The sequence below is a fragment of the Vidua chalybeata genome, chromosome 1, assembly GCF_026979565.1.
Source record: "Vidua chalybeata isolate OUT-0048 chromosome 1, bVidCha1 merged haplotype, whole genome shotgun sequence".
NCBI classification, from domain to species: domain Eukaryota; kingdom Metazoa; phylum Chordata; class Aves; order Passeriformes; family Viduidae; genus Vidua; species Vidua chalybeata.
Window position 1 is genome coordinate 62,272,363 of NC_071530.1, and position 26,593 is coordinate 62,298,955.

The window sequence follows — 26,593 nt, forward strand, 5'->3', positions numbered from 1 at the left end:
GTACATTGTACCTGGAAAAACTAAATCCTAACTCTTTCTCTCTCTTATTTCTTCTTCTTTATGCTAAGAGGATTATGCTGGTAAGTTGCCTGCCTATACAACTTCATAAAAACAGTAATAATATCATACAGTTTTGTTTTTTCCCTTTGTATCACAGGGTCAGATTGAGTATAGCAATATGATAGCTTTAGGGAAAACTAGTTTGTAATAAGAAATCTTGATACTGATTTTTGGAAAGTAGTAGTAGATAGGGTTTCAGTCTAGCAAGCTTCATGACCAAATGCAAGATGGACATGATCATCCAGATAAAATTCAGAAGGTATGGAATTTGTGTCTGTTTCAATCTTTTGCTTGATTAGGGCCATAGAGCTTTTTAATTTCCTCTTTGTATTCTTGCAGTGTCTGAGCAAAATTTCCTAATATTCCAGGTTATTCAGTGAAATGTCAGAGAATGATCCTGTATACGGGAGTTTCTTTCATATATGAGTAGTGGCTGAGAGATCTGGGGTTCTGTAGCCTGGAGAACAGGAGGGACCTTATCACTCTTTACAGCTGCTTGAAAGGCGGTTGTAGCAAGGCTGGGGTAAGTCACTTCTCCTATATAACAAGTGACAGGACAAGAGGAAATGGCCTCAGGTTATACTAGGTTATACCAGGAGAGATTTAGATTGGATTTTAGGAAGAGTTTCTTCATGGAAAGTGTTTCCAAGCATTGGAACAGGCTGCTCAGGGAAGTGGTGGAGTCACCATCCCTGGAAGTGTTCAAAAAAGATGCAGTTATGGCACTTAGGAACATTGTTTAGTGGTGAAGATGGCAGTGCTGGGTTAACAGTTGGACTAAATGATCCTAGAGGTCTTTTCTAGTCTTAATGATTCTATAATTCTTGCTGCCATTCCTTACGGAAGAGAAACTCAGTTTCGTGAAGGTCACCATACACAGTGTTCAATCTTCTGTTGGTCTTAGAGAGACCATAGCTGAAGTATCTGGGAGACTTGAGCAGTTTTCCACCCCACGTCTGTAAAACCTGTAGCTCTGGCACAAATGCTTTGGTGGACATCACTCTCCAGGCACCACCTTTGTGTTTGCACTATCCCAAATGCAGAGCAGCAGAAGCAGCATTCTCAGCAAACCACCTAGAAAGAGATGACTGTTGAGAGAACCTTCTCAAAAAGCCATATATATAAGCAGATGCTTCAGTAACAAGTATCACTTCAGGCAGTAAATTTTTGCTGGGTGGTTAGGTCTTTGTTGCTTTTTTTTTCCTCTCTCAGTGGCTTCTAGTTTCAACCACAAAAGGAAGGAATAAAAGTACAGCGGCTGTTTTTCACAAAGGAAATACATTTGCTAATGAAAGCAAGGATAGATGTTACCATGTGAAAACACAGAGCAGAAACGTTGTCTGGTCCTGCAAGTTCAGTTGGTTATTTTTATTTTTTTGTCTTCTAAATGTATGACATGCAGTATAATGCTGCAGTGTCTGTTCCTGCAGTGCTGGGTAATCCTGGTGTGCAGCTGGTCCCCAGAGGCAGTGCAGCAGTGCACTGCAGTGCAGGTGCAGGGTGAGTAAGGGGGTGGGGGGGTGGTCAGTCTGTTTTCCATGCCTGCTTGCTGCTTTGCTGCTCAGCTGGGTGCTTGTCCACTGGAAACAGCCCTGAGATCACTTATCATTGGATTCACAGGAGCCCTGCAAGAACTGCTGTGTGGGAACTAGGCAGATTTCAAGCAGTCTATCACTACTAGAGAGCTCCTCACATCTAGTACATCCCTGGACACTTCTCCAGAAGTAAACACTCTTTTAAATGAAATGCTTCTATCATGAAGGCTTAAGAAATACTTCACAAACACACACACACAAAAAGGCAACACATCACATGAAGGAAACTGTAAGTTGCTTTGGAGGTGGCAAGTGTGTTTAGGGAAGTGTTTTTCCTCTGATGTACTTCAGTACTTCTTCCTTTTACTGTTGAAAGCAAAAGTACAAGGTCACTACCAGCTTGGCTATCCCCTTGTCAGCAATGGTTACTGTCACAGCAGGGTGTGACTGTGTGAACTTCTTGTCATGGCTTCAGCACTGCAGAGGTAACCCTGAAATACATGTTCTCTGTTTTGGAGTCTTGTCTGCTATGAGCCTTTGGACTCCACCTCCTCTCTTAGTGAAATCAGGTCAGTGGAAACTATTTCTAGCAAGCGTGTGCCAGACTTCTCCACGGGATTACCTAAGGTCAAACAGACTGTGCTTGGAAAACATCTTTCTCTCGTAAGCCTTGAAACTTACTCAGTGCAGAAACCAGCCTGTGATGCGGTGAGGACCCCCACAGCAGTCTACAAACAAAGCATCTTTACTTCCACTGGCCTGTGCTTCTGGCAAATTTATTGCATTGGGGCAAGCTGTATTTAAAAATTATAGTCACTGATATGTTTTCATTTGGAAGAGTTTATTTAGGGGAGTAAACCCCTCAATTGAGCATTCTCTGTAAACGGTTGTATCTTAGTCTTGTGTTATTTTTCAAGGCATCTAATGTGAGGTAAACAAAAACCCAAAGCTGTCTTTACCTTATGTTAGATGCCTTGAAAAATAAAATTGTCCTTGGGTCAATTTCTTGATTTTTTTTTTAAATTAAAAGTTGGCCACTATGACTTGTGTGTAAGAGGTACTGCGCAGCTACAACCTAAGATTAAACTCATAGCCAATATATAAAACATGGGAAAGGAGGGGAAATCACACCACACATAAATCAGATTATCTGTTTTTGTGGTAGTTTGTATCTGTAGTGCTTAATAGGACAGATGAAGAGGGCGTGGAATCACCACTCAGCATGTGGCTGCAAAGCAGTCGGTAGGTGTTCAAATGTGATGGATTGCAAGTTGTTTAGGCTTCTAAATGTGTTTTACTTCAAATGCTTCCTTCCTAGGAATAAGTCTTTGTGCTTCATCTGTAGTAGGTAGATTTTCTTTTTGAATCCAACCTAATTGCTCCCCTCCAAAAACCTGTGCATTGCAAAATTTGGGAGTAAGAAGAGGGGTTGGGAGGTTTATAGTTTTGTTAACTTCCCTTCTTATTTTTAGCACTATTGACTTTTTCCAGTAGAGTCTAAGGGTTAAAATAGTATCATGTTGGAAACGGTTGACTGTATGTGATATGGTGCTGATTTAATATATTAACTTACTCAATGTTTTATTGCTGTTTAAAGTTACAGCTTGCCTGAAAGGCTGAATAGAAATGGTAATTCAATACTCTGGTAATTCAAAGTTTTAATAATCAAAACTCACATGTTTAGGAATTTATGATACTTCCCTCCCCCCTCCCCACCCTTAAGGGAGAGTTCCAGTAATGTCGTTATTTTGTTGTGCTCTGCCTTTTCCTGCAGCAAAGACATGGTCCCCCTGAGATCAAGTCAGTGGGGAATGGTGGGCAGGAGGAGAGGAGGGAGGAGAATGCTCCTTGTTCACCTGAAAGATTGCTTACCCTTTGTGTGAAATGTTGCCTGATACCTGACACTGATCTCGTGCAAGATTTAGCGTGTGTCATCCTACTGCCACTCTACAGCACTCTACACTCTACAGCGTTTTCCACCTACCTGAGCAGGGTAGAAAAGAGATCACAGAATCAGTTAGGTTGAAAAAGATCTCTGAGATATCAAGTCCAACTTATGATCGATCGCTACCATGTCAACTAGACTATGGCACTTTGTGCCACATCCAGTCGTTCCTTAAACATCTCCAGGGACAGTGACTCCACCACTTCCCTGGGCAGTGCATTCCAATGTCTAATCACTCTTTCTGTAAAAATTTTCCTTAGATGTCTAACCTAAACCTGCCCTGGTGCAGCTCAAGAGAAGAGACCAACTCCCACCTGGCTACATCCTCAGGCAGCTGTAAAGAGCAATAAGGTCCCCCCTGAACTTCTTTTCTTTTCTCCAGACTAAACAATCCCAGCTCCCTCAGTCACTCATCATTGGACTTGTGCTTCAGACCCTTCCCCAGCTCCATTGCCCTTCTTTGGTCTCATGCTGCAGTCCCTCATTGTCCTCTTAATTGAACTGAGCACAGGATTGGAGGTGTGGCCTCGCCAGTGCTGAGTACAGAGGGACAATCACTGCCCTGGTCCTGCTGGCCATGCAGATACAGACCAGGATGTCACTGGCTTTCTTGGCCACCTGGGCACATGCTGGCTCCTGTTCAGCTGGCTGTTGACCAGCACCCCCCAGGTCCTTTTCTGCTGGGCCACTTTCCAGCCACTCTGGAAAATATGTATGACATGTAATATGATGATGTCAGAAGGGAGAACAGGAGGTATCTAATGTTACCTCCTTCCCACTCGCCTTGAGAGACATGTCACTTTTGTTATCCCTTGTCTCCTCTGGAGCTGGGAGATTTGAGGGAGAAACACTGTCCATCTTTTCTGATGAAAGTGCAGGAAAGGCTGACTTGTTCTGTTGGCTTACAATGTGCCATCAATGAGGCAATGAATTCCTAATATAGATGAGGAGAGCCTCTCTCCTCTGTGTTTATATGTAGTATGACTTCAGTGCAGGCTTTACTCCTGCTGCCCTCGGATTGTTTGCATTTTGGTTCTCTCTGGTTTACCATGGGGGCCTTGTCTAAGACAAGTGTCTAAATTTAGACACTTGAAGTCATATAGTTTTGGCTTAGAGCCTGAGGTTTAAAGTTGCCCACTTCAATATTGGTGTGAAGTGCTTCCCATAAGAAACATATGCAACAAATTGAAGCAATTTGAAGCAAGTGTTAATGTTCCCCCATAAAGCTAAAAAGGTCAAACACTTTCAAAATAAAAATTTGTGTTTATTGCAATAGAACTGCTTGATTCAGTGACAGCCTCTGTATCTCCTAAGGATTAAAAAAATCTTCCTTTTCATATGCTTAAAGGATTAGGATTTATGTATCTTTGAAAGCAAAGCTAAATTTTGTCTGGGAAAATCTACTTTGAGAAACAGGATGTTGAAGATAATGGTAAAAACGGCTTATAAATCACTTTTCTTGAGAATTGTGTTGAGAATAACTGTTTGACAATATTGCTGGAAGGTGAAAAGTCATCGTTGAATTTGTCCATTCCTTAGCCCTCAGTGGTCTATTTCTCCATCCATTCCTTAGACCTCAGTGGTCTAGGTGACCCAAGAAGAGCTGCTGTACAAACCCCTCTGTTACAAATGTATTCAAGTTCTGTGTATATTTAAGCCTATTCTGATTTTTTTTGCAAACTTTTTTTAATTGGCAGTTCAAGTAGGTACTTCTGAAATTATAAAAGCAGTTTCTGATTAACTAATTGACTGATATTGCATGTTCTGGTTTTGGGTAGAAAATGCAAATTACCCTCACAGAATTACTTGTGGACTCTTGAAAAAGATCAACCATGTTAAGTGTTAAAAAAAACCGTACTTAAAATGAAAGAATGTCTTTGCCAGTATTTGGGTGTTTATCATGCTAAGCCTATGAATTATCTTGAGAATCTGTTTGATTTATATTAGTGGGGTAATCAGGTTGTAAACAGTTTACCTTAGCCATTGGGTTTACATTTGATTGTAACCAGTAGGTTGATTTAGTTAAGGATGATCCAGAATCTCTTGAAAATCTCTGTAGAACATAAGTATTTGACTGTTATTTTAGACAGAGACATCACTGAATGTAAGTTCCACATTTTTTTTCTTTACCTTGAGAAATCTGGGACAAAAAACACAGTTCTTGAACTAAAAAAAAAAAAAATCCCTCAACTTTTTTCTTTAATTATGTTCCAGAAAATATATTTCAGTAGTTAAAGTGAAGAACTGTAATGTTTGGGGCAATCATCTATGTCTCTTAAAAAAGCTCTATATACTAGTCAAATAGTGTAAATAGTTAAATAAATGTGTACAAACTCGAGTTTTCATTTCCAGGTTGAAGACATCATTTTTGTTCAAACAGAAACCTCCATCTGGTTAATGCTGTCAATTTATTCTCAAATGGAGAAACAACCCATTGTATTAATCCTCAGTGAAGGCAGATCTCTTTTGTGGGACTGGTTTTACATACAGTCATCACAGCTAATGCTTTTAAAGTAGTGGTGTATCCTCATCAGCCATTCCCATCTTGTGGCTATTGTGGTTGTGAGTGATCTGAGCACCCTGTGCTGCTGTCCCCAGTGGCAGAGAGACTGGGAGAAGCAGTGTGATGGGGTGCTCATCCCTTGCTTTGCCTGCCATGGGTCCTTCCAAATTGCAGATGTTCAGCACCAGGTTTCGTGTCTGAGGTGCCACCCTAAACCAATGGAGGAACTGGTCAGTTTTCCTCCCATCTTTCCTCTTACCGTCCTCTAAATACTCTTGGCTGTGTCCTTTATCCTCGTGGGAACCAGCTCCTTATGCCACCAAGCTGAGTTTAATCTTTTCCCCCATTCCTTAGCTGCAGCAGCTCACATTTGCCTTAAGTGCCAAAAAGCTTTGTAAAGCTGGATACGGGAAGTATGAGTGGCCCTAGTGGGAGTAGTGGATATTTCTGTGTGGCATGTTTAGTTGGCACCAAAGCTGCTGGGCGGCTGCAAGCCTGCCTCAGGTACAACCAGCTCCTTTTTCCAGGGACTCCAGATCCCACATGCCCATACACTCCCAGTTGGATGGTGTATCTTGTACAGGCTGTTCACAACACAGATGCATGGCCAATAAGCAAGAGGGAAACTGCTGTGCTGACAGCTATTCTGGTATTTGCACACAGTCCTAATTGATAGAGCTATTCATGTGGGGAAATAAGCATCTGTATCTGCAGAGTCAACATTTTTTTAGGGCACTGAGGAGATAGACAATAGGAGAGTAACAAACAGTAAGAAGAGCCAGTTGGGTTACAGCAGCACTGCTGTAACCTAGTGTTTCGTTGTATGGGGATTCAATTTGGTCTTTGCCTGAAAAGAAGCTCAGTGGGCTGCAGAAGCTGGTATTTCCTGGTGGTGTGATTTCTTCTGAACTACAATTTGCAGTGCTGCACGATAGGGAGATATAAAATAAGGCTTTGTGTGCACTTAGCAATTAAAAATTCCAGTGCAAGTTACTGTGGGGTTGTTTTGAACCCAGGCAATTGTCTTATGCCTGAGTGCCTCCTTCAGCTTTAATTGGATGTTTTCCACTTGTTGCTAATACAGTTATGCCTTTTAAAGGCATAAAGACATTCAGTGAGAAAGTTGGGAATAATTTGTATTACAAGACATGTAACTGTTGTTTCTGTCTTTGTTATAGTCCGCTGATGATAATTACACAGAAGATCACAACGCTTGCATGCCAGCTACACGATGGTAAGAAGAGGAATCTCTTCCCATGTCCTGAAGACAGCCTTTATATACCAGTGAATTCTATGGTTGATTTATGGAGTGAATGAATGTAGTTCAGTGAGTTGTTCCAAATGAAGAAGAAAAATGCTTTATGGAGGAAAATGGGAAACTTAAAGTTTTGATCAGTTTTTAGGATCAAACTGTTTTTGCAATATCAGAGACAACTGTTTTCCCCTTTGGGTATTCTACTTCCTTGGGGCCCAATTTGGATTTTAGCTAGTACTAGTATCTCCTGTTTAGATGCTACAGTGCATCTCCATTAAGTACTCTGAAGCTGTTACCAATTCTCAGAAGTCAAGAGCTGTTGATACATATGGTCAGTCATTCATGTTAATTTAGCAAAAAATATGCTAGCCCTGGTATATGTGGTGGTAATATACTCCATGAGTTGGGAGAGATAGAATTCAGTAGCTTTTCCCCAGTGCAGAGAGAAGCACAGTTGCAAGCAAAATAACATTGTCTTCAGTCTTGTGCTGTGCTGTGACAAAGAGCACTATTATTTCCCTGTAAAACGCCTGTGTCTAGTATAGTGCAAAGGCTAAAAATGTCGCTTGTCATCAGTAGCATTATTGCTTGTGCCTACTGATGTTGCAGTGCAAATTTCTGATGGTCTGAGGCCCACTGCCTTACAAGCTGTGGGTGACTGAATAAGTGCCTTGATATAGAGTTGTGAGCAAAGATTTAGGTGATGGCACATGGGGGTCTGGCATTATTTGCAAGCCAGGTTTGCACAAGTGAATCTAATGCTTTTTTTCCGGGTATAATAGGTACAGCTGGAAGCTTGGCTAATTGACCATGTTGTTGGCATTCATGTTGCTGAGGCTTATCTTCTTCTGTAAATTGAGTCAGCTCAGGTATTGCTGCAATTCCACAGCAGCCAAGATACACATCTAGGATGTTGAAGGTAAACGACCAGACAGAAAGGAAAAAGACAACAGCAGAGGCAGAAGCATTCCAAACAGACCAGAAATCCTACAGATTAATGGTGGTGGAAAAGGCTCATTACATTGCAAACATCCATATATGGAGCAGTTGATCAAATGAAGGCAGCTTGCAGTTCAAACATCAGTTGCAAATTTGTATTTGTAAAAATTTAACACAGCTGTCAGTAAATGGAAACAGACAAAATACCCAGTTCTTTATGTAATTAAGTGCTAATTGTTCCTCTGAAATTCAGGCCCTCCCAGTATTTACAAACTGAAACACTGGAGAGAGAATGTAAATGAGCAGCTTATCAGCAGTCTTTTTAGGATGTGGGTCCTGTGTCTGTATTGGTAATTGTGGCTAGTATGTTTAGAACAGTGGTGTCAATTGGTGCCAAGCCCCTGATCTTCTGGGGCCCTGCACATGGAGCTGTGCACATGCTCCACATCAAGTGCTGTGACTCATCCCGTGTAGTTCTGCTGAAGCCAGTGGGATTCCCTGCAGTATGTGCAGCTAAAGCTCTAGGGTGAAGGTTTTGAGGTATGTGCTATAAGCAGTATCTGTTTACCACTGGCCGTGACACAAGATTTTCCCATAATTTTCCTGGGACATTGAGTCTGTGTGCTACCTCTGGCCCCAAAGGTCTTGTGCACTCAACAGGAGGTCACCCTTCCAGTCTGGACCTTGTACAATTCCAGATTATTATTGATGTGGATGTTTAGGCTTGCTCCAGCAGCAGGCAGCTGGGCTGCTCGTTCACACCAGTGGAGCTTCTGTTCCCTGAGCGCCTGTTTCCCTTCCCCTGCCCACTCCTCCTGCTGTGAAATGCTCCATTTCTCACCAAGGAGCCAGCGGGAGGCTTGTGCTTAAATGAGCTAGCAGCTTCTGGCAACAGAGGTTTTTCCAGCCCAGGACAGTTTGTAGAGGCTGTTGGGGGTTGCAGCCAGTTGGTGGCATTGCCACTTCCATTGTGTATGTGGGAATGCTATCTATGGCTGGTCTTCCTGACAGTGTAGCCAGGGTGAGAAAGGGGGAATGAGGTAAGGAACTGGGTAAAGAGGTAGAGTAGAACTTGACATAGAAGTTAGGGATTGAGATGTTTTAAAACCACCTGTGACAAAGAAATTTTGAAATTGTGGCTTTAGAAATTTATTTGTGGGGTGCAAGCATAAGGCTTTGGGAATAGCTTTTACTGTTTGCCTTTTGGAAAGATCTAATATGTCTTTTCTTTCCAGGAATAGGGCGACAAGCTGAGGAACTCACTGCTGAGCAAAATCGGCTTGCTGTAAAGTAAGGATGTAATTATCTGAGTGATTTGTGTCTAATTTCTTCCAAAGAAGTTGACTCTTTAAGTTGTTTGTTATTTGTTCTTTTGTTTTTTTTTTTTTTTGTTGTTTTTTTTTTTTTTCATTACAGTGTCAGGGACCACATAGTGGCCCAGCCATGGAAATGTTTCCTGCTATTTTCCAGTCCATGAGATGCCAAAAGTCCTACATGCTTTTTGTATTTGCTTGAGAAGTTTTGTTTTTGTAATGCTGCTGTCATCACCCTCCTTACACAAACATACCTTCTCCCTTATAGTCCTTATTTCTTCAGTTCAGGACTTCTGTCTTTATCACCTGTGCTAGTCAGTAAAGCACTGAAGTACTTGGTAATGTCTCATTGACTTAAATATATACTCCACATGCAACAGAACAAGTCTTTGCTGTATTAACTCTTTTAAATTCAGGCTAAGACTATACTATATCGACTTGTTGGCTCTTATGTTCATCTGATCTGTGATGTGCTATTTTTCCAAGTAATCACTCCTGTCAACAATCCACTGCATAGTAAAAATCCATTTTGGTTTGAGTCTGACATTTCAAGTACTGCTTTTCCTTGCCATAATTTTTGCATACTGGATTTTATTTTTTTTTTGGTCTCCCTCCTTAATGTTAATACTCCTAGGTCTCTGCATTATATTACTTCTCATTATTCATATGGAGAGAGCACCTCTTTGAGCACCCTTTTTTTCATAGTTTGTCTCTCAATACAAGTGCAACATGTTAGTGTTTTGGGTGGTTTTGTTGAGTTTTTGTTTGTTTGTTTGTTTGTTTTTGGTTTTTTGCTTTTTTTTGTTTTTTGTTTGTTTTTAATGAAGAATTAGTGTTAAAGAATTACTCTTAGAACCATAACTACTTTTCACCATGATATGTTTGTTATGGCCAAGGAAATTATTTCCTTAATTTCCAAGGTAGAAGATTCAGCCATCAGAAAATCTGCCTATGAACTTCAGAAAGTCATTTTTTAAAAGGCAAAAATCTTGTAGGTAGCTGTGACTCCATAGTATCTATTTTTAAAGCTCGCAGCATAATTTTTAACTGCACTTGGCCCTTAATTCTAGTCAAATTCTCACTAAACAGGCTTGGTTTTTTTTCTTGTACAGTAGATGAGTTCATAATAGAAAAGAAGATGCCAATAGCTTAAGTGTCAGCGGCAGGCAAGTCATAACTGAAGAGTTTTAAATCCCCTTTGGTAATACAGCCTTTTGTCTTCCCTCCTGTTCTTGGTCTGTTTTTGTTTCTCACTCATCCTCTGTACATTCCTTTGTGCATTGCTCATGTCTCCCCACCCAACCATGTGCAGAACCCAAGTTGACTTTATTTTTAATCTTACTGTAGAGCTAGGAAGCCCACATCATGGACCTGTTTTTGCAGGACAGAAAGATGACTCTTACCCCAAATTGTATGCTCCATCTTTCTGTGAAATGCTTTCACCAGAGAACATACCATTTAGGCACTAATATCTACAATAACCAGTAGGGTGAATGCAGAAAATCCTTGCTAATCTAACTGTTTATTCAAACTAATTCCACTTTAAAATAGAAGTAGGCAACAGCAAATGTTTAACTGTTGCTTAGTTTTTCTGCTACAAATTTGTTTTAGTCTTAAAGAATTTTAAGTGTGTTTTGGTTATGTGTGTCCATCTGTCTCTTGAGCAGGAGAGCCCTGAAGCACTGTACCCAAGTTTGTGTTCTCATCTGAGGGCTCCATGTTTACCTGAATAGTAACAATTAGGACCCTTTTGGAGAGCACTCACTCTAATGCAGTGCAGAACACAGTGCACAGTTTGGATGTTGGCATTTTCTGCCACATAAAAACCCCGAGCCTAACAATTTACAAATTACACTACTGCTGAGAGGCCTTTCAGCTTTCTTTTTCCATTGTAATGATCTCTAGCAAAGGCAGTGGATCTTCTTCATTTTACATCAAATGTACAGCCCCAGAAGGAACTGGTGGGATATGCACTTGCAAAATGGAAAAAAATTAATATGACAGACTTTCTTTGACTTTCATCTTCAGCAGTCTCTCAATTAATGTGTTTTTTCCCCCTTATTTCCTTTTCCTGTTCATGATGCAATGCAGGCAATTACTTCCTTTATTTGAACAGTAGGAGAGGGTGCTTATTCATTCTCTTCCTGTATGTCTCACGTGACACTTCCTATTTTTTGAAAGGCTGAACTGAAGGGTGGGTGAGAGCTTCTCCCAGGACTGAGAATCCTGGTTTTGGAGACTCCCTGCCCTGTGGTTTGTATAACAAGGTAGTATGATCCCTGACATCCTGGACAGAGGTCCAAAACCAAATACCAGCTTCTCCCTCCTGGTACTGCTGACTGTCCAAAATGGACACATTTGTTACTGTTTTTAGCTAAAAAGTTTCTGAGATTACAGTTTTTCAAAGTTTCTGAGATTACAGCTTTTCAAATCATTAGCATTAGTTCACCTGTAGTTTAAACACTTCCATTTTACCTTTGCTCTTACTGCCATCTACCAGACATCACCAGAATATGACAGGCTGTGTTTCATCTCCCCCAGAACAGATCTAGAGAGTTTTCAGCTGGAGGGAAAGGAGTAGGAGAGAGGTGAGAACTTTGGTAGACAGTGCAACAAAAAACATTGGTGAAAGCCTTTGATGTGTTTTACCTTGTTTTGGTTTTTTCTGTTTGTTCTGTTGTGTGTGGCTATTCTTCACAGGTCAAGACCTTCTTTACTGGAGTATTTAAGTTATCTCCTCAATTTTATGAGCATCATAGCAGGGCCTTGCAGCAATTACAAGGATTATATCGCCTTCATTGAAGGGAGGCATGTGCACATGAAACTGTTAGAAGTGAACTGGAAGCAGAAGGGTTATGACAGACTTCCTGATCCTTCTCCAACTGTAAGTTTTAAAATGACAAAGATTGATTGTAGGGGGCAGGAAAGTACAGCTTTGTACATGATTCTCATAATTAAAAGCTAAGAAGAAAAACCAGTTTGGGGTTATCTTGCCAGTAAAGGTTACAGTGAGTTTTTTTCTGTCAGTGGCTGCTGGTTTTATCACAAAGTCAGAATGGGTGAAGAGGCTAGCGAATTTGCCAAATGGTTTTGGCATGCAAAAGGGGTCACTTGTTAGTGGTTGTCCTTTGTGCAGTGATGGGAATGGGCTGCAGATTCAGACAATGACAAGTTGCAGTTCAGCTCTAGACAAAAGAGGAAATGTCAGAAAAATGCAAAAAAGTCAAATCTCCCCCATAGTGCGGGCGATATTAGAAGTACATTAATCACTGCTAATCAGAAACCATAGCCTGTCCAGGTGGTTTGCAAGAATACACTTTATACACTTTAAGATGTTTCAAGAGGTAATTTTATCAAATAGTTTTACCACTAATCTGGTTTTATATTTTTTTAGTATTACTTAAAGCGTTCTTAGAAAATAGCCTTTTTGTAAAGCAGGATAGTGTAGCATGAGGTTCAGATTTCTCTCTCTTGTCTTAAAGTGACAGTGAAAGTGTAGTTTTGTGAATGTGCACAGAATATGTCCTCTGAAGTTGAGCATGTGCTTTTGTATAATGATTCCTATTGCACACAGTTGTCTTTTGACTGACCCTAGTAGTGTTAGTTCTGATTTACATTAGACTGACTGATGTCAGAAAAAGGCCTATATTGTGGAGGCTGAAAGTCAGGAGAGAAAAAACATAAAAAACATAAAAAACAATTTCACATTACTTTATTCCAGAATTTTGGAGAATATATAAAAATAGATCAAAAATCAAAAGCATAAAAAAATACTTGGTTGTTTTAATAGGATATTGCATTTTTATTAGCCTTTTGAGAACATGAGTCAATTTTCACATGGTATCCAAGTACCAGATTACTTTTTAATTACAGCTGGATCAAGAAGGGTTTACCCATGTAGTGTATTTGCAAACAAGCTTTGAACTACTACAATGATTGTCAATAATGGTGTGTAGGAAGCTAGGGAGCTGGAATAGAAAATGTGGCAGAGCACATACCCTGTATAGTGGATACAAGTGTGCTGTAACAACAAAATGCTTTTCGGACAAATGATTTTCAGTAAGACTTCTGGGTGGTAGCTGGCTAGTAAGACCTACTGTTGCACAGAATATCACTGCTTTTGGCTTCCAGGAGGAACCCAGTCTTTAGTTCCAGGAGAGGACAATACATTTAGAGAAGATTTCTGCTTTCCACTGTAGGGCTTGATATGTTTCCTTTCCCATTTTAGAATCTCCACACACTGATGTGGAGTCTGTCATGAAATTCATCACTGATTTTGATTTGTGATTGTCCTACCTATCTAAAGGTAGTTCAATAAACCAAATTAAACTAGAGCTGTGACTCTGGCCTTTTCTTGGTCATCTCTTCTAAATTAATTAGTATCAACTTTGTCACTGGTAACTTTAATGGTTCTTGAAGCCCATAGTTTTTGTATGTCATGAGCACTGCCTTGTTCTTCCCCTTAAGCAAGTGTTTCTAATCAATGTTTCATTGTTTGTGCTTTTTAGGGAGCAGTGATGTACAAGCTGTGTATCACACTAGTATCTCTCATTTTATTCTTGACACTTACCAAGAACTTTCCAATGGCATATATTATTGATAACGAATTTCTTGATAAAACTCCCTTCTTGTCAAGACTTGGTTACCTGTATGTTGTAACACAGGCAGCAAAACCAAAGTATTATTTTGCATGGACGTTGGGTAAGTCTGGCTACATTATGTAGTTTTATCTGTAGCAAATAAGTTTCTAAATGGGGGAGGAGGTCTGAGATCTGGGATGGGGGGGAAATGAAATTGTCCCTAGACCTGTAGTTCAAGTTCACGTGGGAGATGTGTTCCTTTAGGCAGTGGACCCTGTGCTTGTTGGAGGGCTGATGCCTCTAAAGCACTGTGGAGTCCTGTATACACCTTGGCTTTAAGCAGTCCAGAGAAAAGATTGGAGAACTTAGGGAGCAAAAGAAGTGTTGGGAAGGACCAAAATGTCTGCAAGGAAAAGGGAGAGGAGAAGTAAGAGGGCTCACTGAAGAAGGAAGCAAATTTTTTTAGGAGCATTCAGACTGATGGTCAAAATAATATTTTTGCATTTTACCTTCTTTTACAAGTCATATTTCACCATCTATATGTGAGGAGTCAAATCCTTTAGGCCAGGCTGAAAATATCCTGTATTTTTTTACTGGTGTTACAAGACATTGTGTGTAGGGGAGATCCTGGAAGTCCAGCAAGGAATGCATATACCTTGAAGTGGAGAAGGGTGTCACTGCGACAGGATGGAAGTAGCCAGGGAGATTCATTGCAAGGCTGTGATTAAACTGCTGGGAATAAAACTGTCAGATTCAGGGAAGGCAGCCAGGACTGGCATGTGTGGGATGGGAAAGGCTTTGAGAGAAAGAATGGCTTGGTCACAAACTTACTTTTGTGGGATCCAATGTTAAATTGTTGCCTTAATTTTTTCTGGCATTATAGTTAACTGGTAGGGTATTATTAAAGAGATAAGCTGAACTTGCATTTGTGACAAGACCAAGCTGCAGAGGCTCTAGAAATGTCTTACAAATGAGGCAGTTCGCAGAAAAGTATGTATTGCATAGTGGAGGGTAAGGCCTCATCTATTCACATCCCAAATCTCGGCAGGAAAACAGCAGGCACTTTATCCTTTTTTTATCCTTTCCCAGTTTTGCTCCCAGTGGCATGGCCCAGGGCATTACAAAAGCCCTGCTGAAACAGGCGATAGATGCTTCCTGTCCTCAGGACAGGACAGGCACACTATTGTGTGAGAGCTGCACTGCCCAGATCCATGGAAAGAAAATTCAGCTTCTCACTGCATTAGGGGTAGTTCTGGGAACCCAGCTGCAAACCTAACTCCGAGCTGTCACTGAAACTACTTTGGGTCCGAGTGCCTCCATCCAAGGAGCTGTGAAAGCCAATACACAGCCCGAGCTGTTCAAGCCTGCGGGGAAACAAAGCTCTGTGCTCTGCAGAGCTTGTGGGGATTCAGGTTTTGTGAGCAGCTTGAGGGTGCACAGTTGTGACCTTTCTGTGCTTCACACCTTGCTCTGCAGACAGCAGCCTGGGAAGCAAAAGGCCAAGGGAGATGCTATATAATTATTGCTCATTCCATGATTCCTGGTTTATTGGTTTTGGTGAAGAAGCACTAATTATTTGGTCCCTGCTACTCTTGGAGCAAGGAAGAGCAAATCCAGGAGTCCACTGCTCTGGGGGGATGGTTATGTGCAGCTCCAGTCTCAGAGATTGGGCAGGATCTTGTGGGGCCAGCTTCAGGCAGGGTTGTTGTTTATTGTTTGAGGAGTTTTTAAGCAGGGAGAAGATGAAAAACATGGGGAGCTTTCTTTCCATCAGTAAAACCTATCTCATTTAGGAAAGTGGGAAACAAAACAGAAAGTTTTAGGTTAGAGAAAGTTGCTTGCTTATTTATTTATTATAAGTCTTGTTGCTGATAATTAGGTTCCCTCCCTAGTTTTGTGCACTAGGGCTTCTCTATGAGCTTGTGCCTGTACTCACAGCATTTACAAAGTAAAATCAGTTTTCATTCTTGAGGAAGAAATGCCGACCTTTTTAAAGAATGACCAGACTTGTATTTTGTAAATGACATGGAAGGAAAAGCCTAACCTGTATTTGTGCTTCCCTTTTTCTTCCAATGATCCTCAGTGTTGGCTGCAACTAGTGGTCCTGAGACAATAAAGAATTCTCCTTTCTGTTTCCATAGTCCTCCAAGTAGGTATTTCTAGCAGGGGCACATTGAAATCAGAATCTTGAGACCCAGTGATGAGGTGACTCCCAGGCACTCTGAGAGGGGATGTGATTGACAAGACTGCATCAGTGTGTAATGCCTACTGTTATCCAAGCTTTTACTTGCTTTAAGGTAGCTACATGTGTAACTGAAGTTACTCAATATTTGGTTCATAGAGATGTTGAGGCACTTTAGTGAGGCACTCAGCAACAGGATTAGCAAAAGGCTTTGTCTGCAGAATTCTGAATGACAGTCTTAATTAACATAGCCATGTTTGAACTCTTAATAGAAATAATAAGCATGTCTTTGAGATATTAAGTTTTTTTCTGAAAAATGCTGTGACATCCAGGTGCCCTTTCGAGAAAACTGCTCATTCATTCTATGGTAATATCTGTCTCAGATGAATGATAAAGGCCTAATAATAGGAAAAGTGATTTATATTTGTTGTTATTTTATTATTTTATTTCTTCTGCACAAGGAATAGCTAGTCTTTCCTCTTGAGGAAATGACTCTTGTGTAGCCTTATAGTAATGCCCCTTTGCAAAGAAGAAGCTTCTCCTAGAAAGAGAGGTTGCTAAATCCTACAAATCTGGCTTGAATGTTTGTTTAATGCCATAGTGACTTGTAAGAAAACAGGTCTCTTCCAGCAGTCTGATTTTACCTGTTTTGCTTTGACATTGCAGCAGATGCAGTCAACAATGCAGCTGGTTATGGATTCAGTGGAGTTGATGAGAGAGGCACTTTCCGCTGGGACCTGTTGTCCAATTTGAATATCTGGAACATTGAGGTGAGATAAAGGAGTGGCTGCATTGGCATAATTATACAGAAATGAGCATAGTATTGGGTAAAGGCTTTACTGAAAGGAAAGTAAATCTATGCTACCAGACTGCTCCTCTTTAGCATGAAGAGGTTTTGTATTTTATGTGTTGGACAGATAAAATGCATCTGTCTCACAGGCTTCCTTACATTCTGTATTCAGGTGGTATTTCTAAATAGTTTCATGAGGGCTAAAAAATAATGATATCAGATATTTAATAAATGAACAGTCAATTACTGTAGATTGTGACTGAGCTCAGTGGGTCAGTAAATTGTTCACAGCTCTGATTCTTCACCATCTGTGGTGTGTTCTGTTTATTTACTTTTAACAATCTTTCACTTCTGTAGCCCAGTTGAGATGAATGGTGGTAGATGAAAGAGGCTGTCACAAGTGGCACAGACACATGCAAGGGTTGAACTGCCTCTGGTACGTGGAGAAAAGCAAGGGTAGGAGACATAAGAGGTACAAACCAAGCAACCTGAGTGGGAGCTGACAGGGCACACAGAGTTTAGGTGGGTGCCAGTCTAGAACACCATGCAGCAAGCCACACTGTTGCTCAAAACATCTCTCATTCCTTCCTTCTGACTGCTACATACTTTTTGATACATTAGCCTTCTGAAAACTATTAATGTTTGTGTCTCTAATGTAAAAGGTGGCCCATATAATTTGTTTGCCCCGAATAATATTTTGTGAGTGCAAGTGAGATGTGGAAATATTTATGTGTCTGCGACTGCTTTCTAAAGGCTTCTTTTTTAGAAATAGGAGAAGTCTCCCTCTGTAATTCTCTAGTTGTGATTTTAAAAGTAATCACAGATAAAAATAAGTTGCCTGCTTTATTGCTGAACAATCTGTGACTAAATGAATGTCCTGTAATAGCTCTTCTCAAAAATGAAAGAGCCCCTGTAATTCTTCCTTGAAGATGCCAAAATTGGAAGTCTCTGTTTTTCAACATTCTTTCTCTTTTTCTTTTTTAACCATGATTAATCCTCAGTGTAGTCCTTGATGAGTACAGGATACACAGCCCAGAAATGCTTTACACTTCTTGATGACAGCAACACCCTAGATAGCACTCTGAGATCTTGAATCTATATCTAATACAGTTTTGGGGCAGGAGATGCTTCTTACTTTGATGGGCTGAGGCAGCTTCTGTTTGAAAGAGGAAAGTAAAATTCAGCGAGTACTCTTCAGTCAAGCCAAATGAAGGAAACAGGAGCCTTTGCTCCTCTCTACCCACTGAACTGATGACCTCTCAAAATGTACTTCCTTTATGGGTCACATGGGCAACAGAGATCAGAAATTATTTCCAAGAGCATAAAATAGGGTGCTGTCTGATTTTTTCATGTTTGCAATGAGAAAAAGAGAGGCTACAGAGACCATGGCTTTGGCTAAGCCTTAAACCATCACTTTATGTGCCAATAGCAGTGCTGGTGGTTGAAGTGTGATTGTACAGTGTATACAGATACAGTCTACATATTCAGCAGGTAGAGCCACCTGCATGTGTAAAATTACCTCGGAGTTCGGAACTTGGGTGCTAAATGTGACTATCTGATCTGTAGAAAAGATAAGCACATGGAAGGGGTTGTGTGGGCCTTAAAACATGACAGGGGCTAAGCCCACGTGGGGGACTTGAAAGCCTTGGCAGCGTGCTTGTTTTGACAGCCAGCAACTACTTCCTCTCTTGGTAATGTAACAGGGGAACTTAAAGGAGGCCAAAAGAGAGTGACAATATTAGTCGGAAGAGAAATGGTGTTTTTCTTGGCATCTCGTGGTGCAGTAATGCAATTAAAATGTGGCAGTGCTGCATTGGGAATTGCTAATCATTTTAACTCTTTAAATGCAGAGGATGAAATGCTAGCTTTAAGGATTCTGTGTGGAAGTGCAAAGATATCTGCACATTTCCCTTGGAAGCCTTTGCCCTTAATCCATTTTTTCAGTCATTTTTTCCATCCCTTGCCTTCGGCTGATATAGCAAAATATTGCTGTGTCCCCACTTGGCCAGGGTGTCCTTGGAGATTTCTGCCAGCAGGTGAGGGACCAAGATGGAGTTAGGAGGTGAAGTTCATCAGCAGTGGGGGAACCAATGCTGAACAACTGCGTCCAGCAGTCCTCTAAATCTGGGGGACTTCAGAGAAGGAGGTATGGGTGGTTCTCTCAGGATACTGGAGTCCACTCTGGTTTCTCAAGATCAGCAGTGAGCTGAGAACTGGCTTCTAAATTTAGTCCTAATTTTTTTGCCTATGGTTTTCAAGGAACAATGTCTTCCCCCTTCCTTCTCCAGAAAGTAATAGTAATAATAAAAATAACAATAAAGTCTTTTTTTTTTTTTTTAATAACACTTTGTTTTAGTACCACCGTAGGGAAGTCCAGATTGCATAATGGGTGGCAAGATATCTCTTCCAGAAATAAAACAATGAACTGAAAGGAAGGCCAAACATATAAAACAAGAAAGCTTCTCCGATTGCCCATTATTTGAAAAGTAACCAAACACTGTATTTAATTATATGAGACAATGTGAGATTTTAGAGCAAGTGCCAAGTGTTAGCAGTGAGCCATCAGCCTAGTTAATGTCCCTCCCAAGTCATATTAGTATAATGATGGATTGTGGCACAGTCATCATAAAAGTTAGCTGCTAGAATTAATATTTTCCATGTACCTCCTCACTAATTTAAATTGCAAGTAGTATTTCACAGGCTTCATTGCTAACATTTAATGTGAACTTCTTTCTTAGACTGCAACAAGTTTTAAAATGTACATTGAAAACTGGAACATTCAGACAGCTGCCTGGCTGAAACGGTAAGAGTAATGAAACAGTTACGTGCTCATGAGATCCAAAAGCTCTCTATGGCCTGGAAAAGCGTTGCTTTGGCTCTCATAAATGTAAAGCCTCTTGTTCTTCCTTTGTTTCCTGTGTCTGTAATAGTTGGTGCAATACAAGGGTATTTGGTGCTGTAAAGTTTTATTGCTACAAGTGTAAAATGCTCCTATTTTATATATGAGCAGCAAAGTCATAAACAAACTGTTCAAAACTTCCATAATAGAAAGCAATGTTGTTTCCCTCCATTAACTTTCCTGTACTGTTTTGCTTTGCTATATTATGCTTCCCATGCTGAGGTGAGTCTTGCTGTGTCACTGGGATCCAGAAAGTCAGCAAGAAATAAGGTCAAAATCTTCAGAGCACCAGTGTAGTCTGGTTTGGAGTTACCCTAAGGTGCTTGTTAGGCAGTCCTTGCTTAGGATATGCAGAAGATACTTATAGCACTGAGATGATCTGATTTTAACCTGTGACTTTTAAGGCACATATTATAAATACTAGCATAAATGCAAATTTTGTAGATTGGATTGTGTCTCATTACTCATTTCACTTTCTGGTGTGATTAAAGCTCAGTGTACAGTCAACATAGTGTCTGAAATGCAGGCACATATTTATTGTAGTTTTTGTAACTATAATGATGGTAAATCTATACATCTTAAAACTCAATGTCTACTATTTTTCATTATTCAAATGGTTCCTGGTAAGAAATGTATTATCTTGACTTGTTTCTGTGGAGCACAGCATTTGATTTAAACTTCAGATAGCCAAATAGTCTGGGTGTTGTTTTCTTGAACTCTTATTCTTGCATCTCGGGAGTAAGATTTTTGATGCTAAAGTTAGCTGGAATTCCCTGTTTTGCAGTAGTTTAGGGCACTCCCTGTTGTTCCCAGCATCTGCCAGATAACTGTGCCTAAAAATACCTCTCTTCACTAGAGTGAAGGGTAGGGTCACATCTCTTTATCTTTCAACTTGCTCTTGATCTGTCATCAGAGTTTGGAAGGGTAATGTATGATTCCAGATAGAGATGTAAAGGTGAACAAAGTCTTTCCTGCCCTTTATTCCATTATTGGTTTAAATGCTTTGAGCACCAGAAATATTTGTACAGGCACTCTTTGGGAACTCATTTGCCTATAAGCATGCTTCCTCATTCCATCTAAACCTCCATTTAAATGAAGGGAGAGTATCTCATGCCCTAGCCTGTGACTGAACCAAGATAAGACAACTAAGAAAACAGAGTAAGACCTTAGAAACAGAAGGATTTCAAGTGCAGTGGCCATTGTTCAACCTCTTCTGTTTTGTTTTCATTTTTGCAGTGTCTGCTATGACAGAGCTCCCTGGTACCCTACGGCTTTAACATTTATCCTGTCGGCCCTGTGGCATGGTATCTATCCTGGATATTATTTTACGTTTCTGACTGGAATCCTTATCACACTCGCAGCCAGAGCAGTACGTACCTTTCATTGTTCTCTTCTAAGGCTAGACACTATCCAGCTATCAGCTGCACCCTCACATGGTCAAGCAGCTTGTCCCTGCTGTGAGCCCTCTTTCATGCCTTTGCAGGCTTGATGTTCGCTGAAACTCTGTTCTGTGTTGATGCTAATTGCAAAGTACCCAGCAGTTATAACCAGCACCAATTCTGGATGTGATGCACTGCTGTCCCTGGCTGTCAGAGGAAATGTTGCTTGAGGATGTACAGTTAGGGGTGCCACCAGCTATGTCCATACAGTCAAATTAGCTTGGGATTCAAGGTCATGTTGGATTCCAGACTTCTCCTAGGTCATGTTGCTGTATGCTGGTTTATAATTAACTCTGGGCCCAGTCTTGCACAAGAAGGTGCTGTGGGTTGAGCATTAGCCCAGACTTGAACAATTTGTGTGGATGCAATTGAGGCAGTAAAATGGTCTCTGTGTTTATGGGCCTTATTTTGTGTAGAGTCACGAAACACAGAACAGTGTTCATGTCTCACTGTTCTTAAATTTATCACTGCTGATCTTTCAGGCTGAACCAGCCACTTGTGCAGGGCTGGGGAGCACCACTTGTCTTTTGGAGTTGACTACAGATAAATAACCAGGTTAATCTGAAAGGAGAATTAAACTAGTGACCAGTATTAACCACTATCGCTACAGCAGGTTGCTTTGCCTCTCATTTATAAGGATTTCACATATGTGAAACTAACTTAAAATCTCTAGGGAATGGCACACACTTGTAGGTATAAGCACTTACTTGTTCATTTAAAGTAACTTTGATTTACTGTTGATAATCAGTAAGAAATGAAAACCAGGAGGGAGGAACAGCTTCCCTCCCAAAAAATATTGTGCCAGACATCCAGAATGCGAGAGTCTGCACCTGTGGTTATGACAGACTAAACTGGGGGCCGCTTCTCTGTTTGCCACTGGTTGACTATGAAATCTTGAAAATGCCTGTCCATACATGTCTGTATTCCTGCTTCCAGTGCTTTGTAACTGGTGAATAAACTTTGCTGTGATACTAATGCTGATGGTAAACAGAGAGTCATGCACTGCTTTGTGTCTGTGTGACTTTGTCTAAGAAATGAATTAATATAATTTTCTGCTTACTTTTTCCTGACCTGCAGATAAGAAACAACTGCAGACATTACTTCCTCTCGTCAGTGCCTCTTAAGATAGCCTACGACATTGTTACTTGGGCGGTCACTCAGCTGGCTGTGTGCTACACTGTCGCACCATTTGTTATGCTGGCTGTGGAGCCCACCATTAAGTTTTACAAGTAAGTCCTCTTCCCTTGACTTTGTTCTCCAGGGTGGTATAGACTTTAGTTAAATCACCCAAACCACACTGAAAAGCTGTTATCATTTCATCAAATTTGAAAGGAACTCAGACAGGATGCTTGATAAAGTATAAGAGGTGACTTTTGCACTCCTGTAACATAATGAGATTATAACAATGCCAAGGCAGAGCACTTTGGTTGTTCTTCTCATTCTGTGTCCTTATGTGACATTTCATATACTCGGTTTCCATTTTCAAAACAGTTGGGCCTCAACCATTAGCAGTAGCCAAGGCTGAAGAGGTTAAGAATAATGTGAGTTGGCAGTAGGAAGGAGGTGCTGATCGAAGACCAGGCTTCCAGCAGCTGAATGCGTATAAGGGGAGGTGCAATGGATCAGCAGGAGATATGGAGGGCTCCTGGCAGAGCATTGCTCCTTGAAATCAGTATGCTTTTTGTTACGAAAGTATGCTTTTCTTACAAAGGGAATATTTCCCCAGATTCCATAAAAATAAAAAAAACACAGGTGTTGCAGAGCACATTGAATGTGCTGTAATAAAACTAAGTCAAAATAGAAAAATTGAGAAAATAATTAGAAAAGGGAAACAGGACTACATGGCTTTACTCTTCTTGCATTTTAGTGTCAATATAGAGTAACAGCTTTTGGTTCAGAAGAAAGACAATTCCCTCCTCCAACATAAAAGACATAAAACTGGTACTAAAGATAGCTACTGTCTGTTTGCAGGAGGCTGAATTTCAACACTTTCTATTCCTGTTTCTTGAAACATTTGATTTCAACACAGAAAACTTACCATGGAGTAAAAATTTCTCCAGATCTTTCTTAGCTTCATTTCTTAATACTTTTGCCCTGGTGACTTTTGCCCTGGTTAACTTTAACATTTAAACTTTGAGACTTGTAAGCAAGGAAATGTTATGCTTTTGGACTAGGGCATGGATTTTTGGAGCACTTCACACCACAAGCAGTGGTCTTAAGCACCTTACAAGGATATTCAGAACTATGGTAAGAAGCGTAGATGAGACCACAGAAATGTGCATTGCTATGTTTAACAGCAGGACATTACTGGTCCCAATCATCATCTTCCCCAAGCTGCCAGAACCTCATCTATTTGGTTTAAGTACTTTTTATTTCGCTTTGAATTTGTGTATACTGAATTATTTGAAATAAAAATACTTGATGTTTTGAAACATACCAAATACAAATATCTCTGAGCAGTTACCTTCAAAAATGCAAGCCTTCTGTAAACATCATTACCTGACCTTCTTCAGTTAAAAACTGAGTGTTTTGATTTATTTCAGATCTCAGCACTTTGGTTGAATTTATTTCTTTCTGTCACTTTTTAAAATTCTTTTGGAACCATTAATGATATTTCTTCACAACTTGGCCTTGTGTATTCTAACACTAAAAGAGAGATGGGCTGAATAAGTCTGGGGTTGAATTACATGGGTTTATCTGAGCTGTCAGACTTTGGATTCTAGGGTTTGCTGATGGTTACCTTGCCCCATTATCATCCACAGCAGCTTTTTCATCCATGCCAGCAGACACCATATTCCGAGACTGTGTGAAATTCAAGGGTATATTTTTGTGCTTTCTAGGTCAGGTTCATACATTCTGCATTCATCCCTTAGCACTAAATTCTGCATAATTGGGGTTGCAGAATTCATGTTATTCCTAACAAAAATATAATATTCTTTCTGCTTTTTTTCCCAGGTCTGTGTATTTTCACATGCACATTCTAAGCATCCTGGTGTTGCTCCTGTTACCAATCAGACCTCAAACCCACTCTGTAAGAAGGGCTCAGAATCAGGCCATGCTGAACTCTATCAAAAGTAAAGATAAATGATGCCTCCAAAGAAAACTGCCAGCATTGGGAAATCAAACTGTTGTATTGTAAACAAAAAAAAAAAAAAAGAAGAAAAATGGGTTGCAGGAGGATTGAAGTACAAGACAAGTGGCATTTCTGTTGGCTATCTTAAAATCTTACTGGAGAGGGCAGAGAAGAGCCTGAATGACTGTAATTCAAATTATTCCAGTTAATGGAGATTTTACAGACAACGTTTACAGGCTCATGGGGCATTTCATTTTTATAATAAATATTTTTATGAAGTGTTTTTATATATTTAAACTTTTTCACAGAGAGGCATTTTTTTCTCTTTTACAGAAATACACAACTATTAATTAACAAATAATCTTGTGATTAGAGAGAGGGACAGAAAGCAACTAGTAAAGAGTTAGACCAGCTGCCTGATAGCCTGGAGCTATGGGCAGCTATCAGGGGAAACTTTTCATCTCTTGGTTGTGGAGAGAGATGGTGCAAGTAGAAGACTACAGGCATGGGGTTGCTCAAGGTGCTGGTGCTGATGGGGAGCAGGGCTTTCCCTGGCAAACCCCAGAGCAGGGACTGCAGCCTGAGCTGAGCAGCAAAGGTACTTCACATCTTTCAATGTGACACCTGCTGGTGATGAGGGCAAGACAAGTCCCTTGGGATTCGGTGTCTGGGAGCACTGATAAGTGGCTGAGCCAAAATTTAAAGCCAAGTAAAAGAAAAACAAAAGGCAGAAGGGGGAACTCAAATTTAGAGTAAAAGAAGGGACATACAGACTGTGGTCTGTAGTGTTGCGCTTCTCTAATGACACAGCTGGTGCTCATTGCTACATCAGCCTTACTTTGTAGTCTTAGTGATGCAGCACTTCCTTTTTGGTATCAAAATGAGTGAGGAGCCATACAGGGTTAGTGTTTTAAAACCTGCAGTTATGGGTTAAATCTGAGAAAGCTTTGTAGTGGATCAGACTGTTCTACTCAAAAATATCCCATCTTAAGGAGGGGTTACATTCCAGCAGACAACTCCAATAGGAAACCTGAACAGTAATTATCACTGTCATAATAAATCATTCTCTACAAAATATTGTGATCACCACAAGAGTTGAGACAGAGTCCTTGTGTGATCTTGACATCTGACTTAACTATTGATGCAAGTTTCTCTGCTTGTAAAGTCCTTGACTTACAGGGATGTTTTGAGGCTTGATTCCTAAGTGCTTGCTGTGCATCGAGATAACCTCCTGCAAAATGCTGTGTCAGGGTTTTTTATTATTTTCTTTCTTAAATCCACTTAACCCAGTAAAATAGACTGGTACCACACATCAAAACCAACTGAAGCATTTTTTTAAATGTTTCCCAGGAATGTTTTTATCAGGATTTTGTAGAAGCAGTTCCCTTGTTAAAGTACTGGTATTACTTTATTGATATTTAACTAATGTGTTATTGAGGAAAAAATCTGCTGTTTACTGCATTCCGATTTTTGTGTCGATTAAAGTTTTGCAGAACTTCTCATGTTTTGAGAAGAAACAAATCAGTGAAACCAGCAAAGTTCCAAAAAAAGTGATTTTTTTTTCTTTGTTGGGAATTTTTTGTCCCGTGACCACATTATGATTTAGAGCATAGTTCATGGAAGAGTTTATTTGGTAATTTATTTTAAAGGGCAATATGGGATTAAAAGATTGATCTGAATAAACAATTTGCTTTGTGTCACTGCCTGGCATTATTGATCACTAATGTCTAATGTGAAAAATGGGTGAAATCACACTTGTGAAGGAAGATGTTCAGGTCTGTTGGATTTTACTACAGCTGAGCTTTCCATCCTGCTCCTGCTGAAACAGAGACAAGGTGACCCCTGTCTGTTTTCATGGCAGCTTTGCCCTTAACTTGGCTGGTCATTTTTTGTCATGGTATGCGTGCTCTCCTTGTGGCACCAACCTCAGTTGCATCTTGGGCATTTAATGTTTCCCTTGAGGTCTGATTGTGCCATTTCTGTATCCTGTGGGAGGGAACGAGGGCACATCCCCAGAAAGAAATGGGGAGTTAGGTGCTGCTGGTCCTGGAATCCTGTGGGCTGAAGCCAGTCTGCAATT

General features: G+C 40.4%; 1 protein-coding gene across 2 annotated transcripts in view; it reads left to right on the forward strand.

Annotated features, from left to right (window-relative positions):
• MBOAT1 (membrane bound O-acyltransferase domain containing 1) overlaps positions 1 to 26,593 on the forward strand; it is a 71,773-nt gene that overhangs the window by 31,578 nt on the left and 13,602 nt on the right. Inside the window, exons 5-13 of one of the 2 annotated variants that reach the window (XM_053943909.1) lie at positions 7,222 to 7,277; positions 9,473 to 9,527; positions 12,251 to 12,434; positions 14,059 to 14,251; positions 16,979 to 17,082; positions 19,841 to 19,905; positions 21,238 to 21,370; positions 22,518 to 22,669; positions 24,396 to 26,169. In XM_053943909.1, the coding sequence (XP_053799884.1) occupies positions 7,222 to 7,277; positions 9,473 to 9,527; positions 12,251 to 12,434; positions 14,059 to 14,251; positions 16,979 to 17,082; positions 19,841 to 19,905; positions 21,238 to 21,370; positions 22,518 to 22,669; positions 24,396 to 24,528 (1,075 nt within the window). In that variant the 3' untranslated portion in view covers positions 24,529 to 26,169. Of the gene's footprint in view, positions 1 to 7,221; positions 7,278 to 9,472; positions 9,528 to 12,250; positions 12,435 to 14,058; positions 14,252 to 16,978; positions 17,083 to 19,840; positions 19,906 to 21,237; positions 21,371 to 22,517; positions 22,670 to 24,395; positions 26,170 to 26,593 lie in introns of those variants that run through there. The other variant, XM_053943918.1, reaches the window with a different exon arrangement.